The 8032-nt window shown below is 64.0% G+C and overlaps 2 protein-coding genes across 2 annotated transcripts; one reads left to right on the top strand and one right to left on the bottom strand.

Annotated features, from left to right (window-relative positions):
* Positions 1-703: 703 nt before the first annotated feature.
* On the top strand, positions 704-1101 carry EMIHUDRAFT_231279 (hypothetical protein; the record flags this gene model as incomplete). Its single annotated transcript, XM_005784227.1, has 3 exons — positions 704-828; positions 914-1004; positions 1084-1101. The coding sequence occupies 3 exons, from the start codon at positions 704-706 to the stop codon at positions 1099-1101; spliced, it is 234 nt and encodes a 77-aa protein (XP_005784284.1).
* Positions 1102-1333: 232 nt separating this feature from the next.
* Positions 1334-2861, bottom strand: EMIHUDRAFT_442061 (hypothetical protein). Its single transcript, XM_005784226.1, has 2 exons — positions 1836-2861; positions 1334-1760 (listed from the first exon to the last, which is right to left on the bottom strand). Exons 1-2 carry the CDS (start codon positions 2848-2850, stop codon positions 1543-1545), a joined length of 1233 nt encoding a protein of 410 aa, XP_005784283.1. The 5' UTR covers positions 2851-2861; the 3' UTR covers positions 1334-1542.
* Between the last annotated feature and the right edge of the window lie 5171 nt (positions 2862-8032).

The raw sequence follows: 8032 nt of genomic DNA, 5'->3' as shown, positions 1-8032 counted from the left end.
GTCGTGGGTCTTCCCATTCCGAGTCTTCTTGCCCGCCGCCGCGGCCTGGCAAGCCACGTCGAGGGGGAGACCCAGGCGGCGCTGCACCGAAAGACGCATCGCCCAATTCTCCATTCGCATGTCATCCCGCATTTAGGGATGGCGTTGAGGAAGGCGCCGGCGCCATCCTGGCTCACCGCGGGGAGGGAGGTGAAGGCGGCGGGGAGGCGGGGGGGGGGGGGGAGGGAGGAAAAGAGGGGATGGCGCTTAAGGAGGGTGTAAAGGATGTAGAGTGTAGAGCGCTGTAGAGCTGTAGAGATGTAGAGCGCTCTGGAGCGCTGTAGAGCTGTAGAGCTCTACATCCGCCGCGGGACGAAGCGCCTCCGTTGTAGAGCGATGTAGAGCGCGATTTTGCTGTAGAGTTTGTTGTAGAGGCTCTACAGCCAAACCGCCGGGAAGGCAGTGACTCAAAGAGGTCGAGCCGCGCTAATGGGGTGTCTCCGAGCTTAGTGGAGCTCTGATGGACAGAGCCCTGACTATCCCTGACACACAGAGAGTGACTCCGACGGCACACAACACCCTATAACTGCGTCATGACCAGCCTGCCATGTGTCGCCGGTGCCGCATTTGTCGCTGTGCTTCTTTAGCAGGCGGTGGACTGTCGGCTGCGAGGACGGTCGCATTTGCGCGAGCGAGGCGAGCATTCAGACGCGTTGCATTCGCCATGCCTCGCGCCAGCGCGTGCGGGAGCTCCTGGCTGAGCGTTGAGTCCAGGCGAGTTGCGCTGGGCTGGCCACTATTGCTACGCCGAGCCGAGCTGACGCGCCGAGGCGCCGGCCAGTCGCAGCCGTGAGGCATGCCACAGCAGCATACCTCACTGGGCCTGAGATCACCACACGACGCCTCCCATCACCGTCTCGGGTTTGTGTGGCAGTCGAACCACCACGCTGAGCGAGCCCGTGCTGGCGGCGGGCGCGACTCGGCTGGCGGTCGTCGACACGGCCGGCTTTGGCCTGGGGGACAAGGTGCAGATCGGGACGCCTCGTCGCCGCCTTCGGCTCGCTCGTCGTCCACTCGCCGCTCTCGCACTTGACCACCCCGCAGGCTCTGACAGCGTTCTGACATCGTTCTGAAACAGCGCTCTGACAGCGTTCTGACAGCGTTCTGACAGCGTTCTGACAGTGTTCTGAAGCCGTTCTGAGTGTTGAGTTGTTTTGTTCCGTTCTGACAGCTTTCCGACGGTAATTTACCTGTAATTTACAGTTATGAGTGAAGACTACTCACACCATCGGTGATCTGAATGGAGGAGAGTGGAGACTGGAGAGCGATGTCAGTCGTCAGCGTGTTGGTTACAGCAGAAAGATTCCTTAATTCTCTCCACCGCTACAAAAAGTCCGGTGCGTGGTGGGGAACCGACATCTCCAATGGCCCCACCACGACGCCGAGACCGGCCCATGCAAACCTGCTTACTCTAGTCGCCGGGTGTGAGAGAAGCGCGGCGCGAGGGCAGCACAGCGCGTGAGTACGGCTCGGCCTTCAGCTCTCACGCAACACCCCCGACCATCACGAATCGGGATGCCCCGCTACGGACGCGACGGCTCCGATCAAAGCCTGCCGCGCAGCCCGTGTGCTAGCGCGTATGGCACGAGAGGTAGGTGAGGCGGGGCCAGCCTTGCGGACGGCGGAGGCTGCGATAGCAGCAGCAGCAGCGCCCACGCGTGTCCTCGCGGCAGTGACATGCGAAACCACGATCTCGCGCAGCGGGCCGAGGCCCAGAGTCCCTATAGTGCGTCACAGGAGAGCGCTGGAAGTGAGAGTGCTCCACCGTGGCCCGACGCGGGGGCAGGAAGACGCACTAGGGAGGCCCGGTGGTGGTGGCGGAGTGGGTAGCGGCGGCGGAGCGACTCCCGCCCCCGTGGCGTAGTTTCGGTGGTGGTAGAGCGCGAGGAGGAGGATGGTGGTGAGGAGGGGAAGCCATCTTTGGAGCTCGCAGAGGAGCGGACGCAGATAGCGGGCAAGCGCTTGCTCGGAGCAAGAGACTTGCGCTGACGTTGGCCGCCGTTCCCTCGCCGGTGCGATCGGCTCACAAACATCAGCCATCTCGACTTGCGTCTCCGCCGCTGCCGCCGCTGCTGCCCTCGCCACCGCCGTCGCCACTGTCGCCTTCGCCGCAGCTGCCGCCGCCGCCTGCTCCGCCTTGTCTTTCTCCTGCGCCGCCGCCGCCGCCGCCGCCCTCGCCACCGCCGTCGCCACTGTCGCCTTCGCCGCAGCTGCCGCCGCCGCCTGCTCCGCCTCGTCTTTCTCCTGCGCCGCCGCGGCGTTGCTTGCTACCGCCGCCGCCGCCGCCCTCGCCACCGCCGTCGCCACTGTCGCCTTCGCCGCAGCTGCCGCCGCCGCCTGCTCCGCCTCGTCTTTCTCCTGCGCCGCCGCCGCCGCCGCCGCCCTCGCCACCGCCGTCGCCACTGTCGCCTTCGCCGCAGCTGCCGCCGCCGCCTGCTCCGCCTCGTCTTTCTCCTGCGCCGCCGCCGCCGCCGCCGCCCTCGCCACCGCCGTCGCCACTGTCGCCTTTGCCGCAGCTGCCGCCGCCGCCTGCGCCGCCTCATCTTTCTCCTGCGCCGCCACGGCGTTAGCCGCCGCATTCGCTGCCACTGATGCCGCCACCGCCCTTGCCACTGTCACCTCCGCCGCTGGTGCCGCCGCCGCTTGGTCCGCCTCATTTGACACAGGCTCCACTCTCTGCTGTTGCCGCCACATCTCCCTCCATCGTCGCCACTGCCGCCACTCCCACCACCACAAACCAGCAGCGTCTGCGCGCCTAGGAGGTGTCAATGAGGCCACCACCGACTCGAGGCATTTGGCCGCTGGCTCCATGGTGTGGTTAGGTGAGTTGGGCCGACGGCTGCCGAGAAGGAGAGGGACTTGAGGGTTGTGAATTGCTCTTCGAGGCCGAAAAAGCATTTCCTGTCGCCTCCTCGCTCCAGTGTGTGTGTGTGTGTGTGTGAAAGCGCCGTCGCAACTGCCATGTCGGCAGGTTGTAGGCTGGTGCTCTCGCCCCGCTGGCGGCGCGGACCGGAGAGAGAGATTTTTAGTTAGCAATAGGTAGGTAGGTAGGTAGGTAGTAAGGTGAAGAACAGCCAGGCTCGGACTGGACACAATACCAAACAAATCTAACACTCACACGTCATTTGTTTTTGTCGGACCGGTGCCGCGGCTCCGAGCCCTCCTGTGGGCCCGCGGAGGCTCGCCGTCGCGGTGCCGAACAATGGGATCGGTGCGGATTCAGCCCGGCGTGCCGCCGGTGCCGCTTCTTCGGCGAAATTTTGATCAAGCTCTTTGTCGACAAAACTGTGCCCGAGCTCCTCCTGCTCGACTGTGCGGCGGAACCTGGCCCTGGATGCTGGGATGTGAGGCGCCGGCACCGGGGCTACAACGCGGGGCCATCTCCGGGCTGTCTCGGGCAACCTCAAATTTGGCGCCTCTCTCTGCTGCTGCTGCTGCTGCTGCTGCTGCTGCTGGCGCAGATGCTGCTGCTGGTGCGGCTCGGCTCTCCGACTCGACTCGCCGCGGGCGTCGCGGGCATCCGACGCGGCGGGCGGCGTCGCGGGCGGCAGCGATCGCGGCTCGACGGTGGAGGTGGAGGCTGGAGGCAGTGGTGGACCTTTGAGTTTATTTAATGGTCGAGTACGAGGACTGGGGGGTCAACCGGGAGGCAGGGGGTTCGACCTGGCGACGGAGGACCGTGGGCCATCGCGGGGACTGCAGACCGTGCTCCGTGGCAGAGGTGCGGCAGAGAGTCCTGAGGCTGAGCGAACCTTGAACGGCGTCTACTTTACTACTTAAAAAAACGGGGGGGGGGGGGGGGGCACCTCATTGTAGTAGAGCCGTAGTGTGTGTTCTCACTCACTCACTTTGTTACGCGCCACGTCACCCTCGCGACGACAGCCGGCGCCTCCCGGCCGTCGTGCGCTGGGGCGGTGGCGCCATCGCGCTGCGCGAGAGCGGCGGCGCCTGTAGGGGAATCAAACCAACGATAGGGCCCCAACAACAGCCCTGCAACACCGAAGATCGAGCTCGGCGGCGCGCCTCAATCCGCGTTTTGCCGTCGGAGGTGACGAGGACGAGGACGAGCGCGAGGGCGGACGCGGCCTAGAGGAGGCAACACCTTACTTCCAAGATCTGAGCCTGCTATCCACGCCCAAACGACTGGCGACAGGTCCACCTGCCCCGCGAGCGCTCCTGCCTCTGCCTCCACCTTCTCTCCCCCTCCGACAATCGCTTCCCGCCCGCCCTCGCCCGCCCGCCCCCCGGCGGCGCTCGCTGCCCGCCCGCCGCCGCCCGCCCGCTGCTGCCCGCGCTCGCGGCCTTGAAAGTCTGGCCGCCGCTGCGGGCTGAGCCCCGAGGCCGCCCAGAGGACGAGCGGCGGCAGCAGGCGCCGCAGCAGCTCCTCCGAGAACCCATGCCCTGCGGCGGGCACGTGGAGGATGGCCGCTGTTGGCCGGCACCTGCAGAGGAAGGTTCCGAGAAGGTTCCGAGAAGGTGCCGGGCACGTGGAGGATGGCCCGCTGTGCTGGCCGGGGCACCGCGGCTCGATCGCCGCCCAGAGCTCGGCGAGGTACCTAGTATTACCCGAGATTACCCGAGAGACTACCCGAGATTCCCCGAGATTCTCCGAGATCGCCGCGCAGAGCTCGGCGAGGTACCTCTCGTCGCCATCGTACCCGAGCGCGTCTCGGTGCTCGTTGAAGTAGTCCTAATCACGTAAGCAATTACTCCTTAGTCAGCACTAATTAACGGCGTTCGAGATCCCGGTGCTCGTTAGAAGTAGTCCTACGTGCTGGATACGCCGCGACATGAGAGCGGTGGAGTACACGTGCAGCGTATTCAGAGCACCGCGTGAATGCGAGGGGCTACGCAGACAGTGAACACAGTGTGTGGAATGCGGCTGTTGGGAGACATGAATACGTGTTCCGCGTCTAGGAAAGGAGTCCCTCCCGCCCGTCAGGAGCACGACGGGCACTCCGGATGGCCAGGCCCACGACGCCTGCGGCAGCCCCGTCGGGTGAGTGCCTTGTCTTGTGTCTGTGTCGCTCTTGTCTGACCATAAAAGCGTTGTTTGAGGCTATCTAGATATTGCGTCACCGCCCGTCCTGCGTCCACCCACACACCGCTGTGGTGTCCCAGTCGCTGGTCGCACTCTCTGTGCTTCGCGCCTCCCTCTCTGTCTACACGCCTGCTGACGCGCACAGCCGCCGTTGATGACGACGGCGGGCACGCGGCAGCCGAGCAGCCACAGCGCCGGCAGCGTCACCTGCAGACATGTGGGGGCCGGCGAGAGGAAGCCGAGATGAGCAGCCGGGATCACACGGGCCAGTCTAGAGCGCAAGCAGCGTCACCTGCAGGCGAGTCGACGGGCGAGATGCAGCCGAGATACAGGTAGCACAGCGTGCGTATGTCAGCGCTCAGCGGGGAGCTAAGCTGGGGCGCGTCCGCGTGCCTGCCCGCCACGCGAGCCGCAGACGAGGCACGAGAAGCTGGCCGCGGGTTGAGGGCGCGGGACGCGGCTCGGGACCTCGCACGAGACGATCGCGCCCGACGGCGCATCGAACAGCCGGCCCGCCAGCGTGGCGAGGTTGAGGCACGACGCGCGGCCGCGGCCGGCGACGAGCAGGTCGACGCCGGCGGCACGCGCGTCCGACTCGTGCAGCTGTACCTCGCGCATCGAGACCCAGTCGGGCGGCATCCGCCTCCCGTTGATATCGTACTCGGGGCCCGCCGCGAGGTGCACTCGGAGGCCGCCGGCGCCGAGCATCGCGCGGGTGGCCTGGCCCGAGCCGGGCGCGATAACGCAGATGCGCGGCCGGCGGCGGCGGTGGCAGAGGAGGAGGGCGGCGGCGAAGAGAGCGGCGGATAGCGCAGGCACCCAGAGCGCAGCCGTGGAGTCGTGGCGGAGCGCAGCGGTGGGCTCTCGACGGCGCTTCATGTTCCCGCTGGTGGACTGCAGAAAAAAAGTGCACGGGGCGTGTGTGTGTGTGTGTGTGTGTGTGTGTGTGTGTGTGTGTGTGTGTGTGTGTGTGTGTGTGTGTGTGTGTGTGTGTGTGTGTGTGTGTGTGTGTGTGTGTGTGTGTGTGTGTGTGTGTGTGTGTCCCTCACCCTCTCCTCTCTCCTCTCTCTCTCTCCTCTCCTTGTCTGTGCTGTCTGCCTGACTCAGGCACTCAATCTGCCGATGCGTGATTGTGTGTGGGCTGCTCCGAGGGGGCCCTGTGCGATCCGACGGGTAGGGAGTCTGTGCAGCAGGCGGCGCGCAGCAGGTGATTAAACGCCATTTTCACCTCGCCCAGGCAGATTGAGAAAGATCGCAGCATATAAGCGATCATGATGCATCGACAGCCGAACCAACATGCACCTCAAGCAATAACCAATATGCAACCCCAAGCAATATGCACAAGTCACCTCTTCTTACTTCCAGTGTTGAGATTCCGCGCAAGGCAGGCAGCCTTTCCACCCAAACGAGCAGTCGAGACGTGCAGTCGTCGGTTGCCCTTGCCGCTCTACCGCCCAAGAGGTCGCACTGGCTGCGCTCGAGGCCACCGAGCTAATCCAACACTGATCAGGACCGCGTTTGTGTCCCCGTGCCTGAGGACCTCTCCAGTGAGGACTTCTCCCGTGAGGACCTCTCCTGTGAGACTGCTGATGAGCAATGCCTCACTTTTTTCGAGCTAGCCTTCGATGTTATGAAACAAACGCAAGGCGGACACACACATGGCACATCGCTGCTCTCGGGGCCACAGACATCCCGCCCACCCGCCGCCCCCGCGCACGCCCCCCACCCCGGCCGGGAGAGAGGGGACTTGAGGTCCTCATGTGCGAGAGGTCCTCCGGACCGCTCGTCGTCGGAGGTCCTCACAGCGGCCAGGGATCCAAAACATCATCCCATACATTGGAGAAAACGGGGACGTGTGGGCTACCTTGCGGCCAGGGGGCTGTGCTATCCCTCGCAAGGCGTGTGGGGGATACAACGTCCAGCAGATTGGAGGTCGTCCCCAACCTCCACAGAGAGGTCCTCACAATCTGAGGTCCTCACCAACGGAGGTCCTCAGAATTATAGCACGCGCCTGTCCTGCTTCACGGCGCACAGAGTCGACGTCTTCACTTGTACTTCTCCAGGGCCTGTAAGCACCTTCAGGTATAGCCTCGAGGCGTGTGCTTACGGTTGCCAGCCAGCGCACGCAGCCCGTTTGTGTGTCTTCTGGCCTGCACAGAAATGTAGTTGACGTGGGTTGTACTACATGGATAGGAAAGGGTGTGGGTGTGTATAGTGCTCCAAGCACCAGTCGACGCTTCTCGGTGTGATACGTGCATCACGTTCCCGGTTTCCTGTTTTTCTTGTTTTCAGAAGAAATCGATCGAATCGTTCACCGACCGAGTCTGGGTGTCGACGGAGCTAAGTGCCTTGCCGCCCTCGCGGGAGTCGCTAGGCGGCTCCCGTGGTGTACCTGTGCCAGTGCGCGCCAGTCCCGTGCCCAGGGTCCGAGAGAGTTGTGTGTTAAATTCTTTTTCTTGCTCCCCCGCTATCGTTTTTCTTTGTTCCTGACAGCGCGCCGCAGCACCGCAGGAAGTCAGCCAGAGGTCCTCATCTACGCATGAGGACCTCGCTCGTGGGGACCTTAAGGTCCTCACGGAGGCTCACAGCGGGCGAAGATCCCAAACAACATCATCCATATATTGGTTTCGCAAAAGGTGTTTTGAGTTCGCGTGGGGGGACTACCATGGGCAAGGGCCTGTGCTTTCCCTTGTGCGCACGGCGTGTGGAGGTGGGATACAATCGAGCAGATAATCTTGGAGGTCGTCCCACAGAGGTCCTCACAAATGGGAGGTCCTCACATAGCACGCGCGCGCGCCCGTCCTGCTTACGGCGCACATAGCGACGTCTACTTCTCCAAGGCATGTAAGCACCTTCAGGTATAGATAGCCTCGAGTAGTGTGGTGCTTACGGCTGCCACAGGCAGCGCAGCCTGTGTACATCCGGCCTGCACAGAAAGTAGTTACGTGCGTT

Source organism: Emiliania huxleyi (assembly GCF_000372725.1).
Source record: "Emiliania huxleyi CCMP1516 chromosome Unknown EMIHUscaffold_171, whole genome shotgun sequence".
Classification (NCBI taxonomy): Eukaryota; Haptophyta; order Isochrysidales; family Noelaerhabdaceae; genus Emiliania; species Emiliania huxleyi.
Note: the sequence above shows the minus strand (reverse complement) of the source record. Positions and strands in the feature narration are given on the sequence as shown.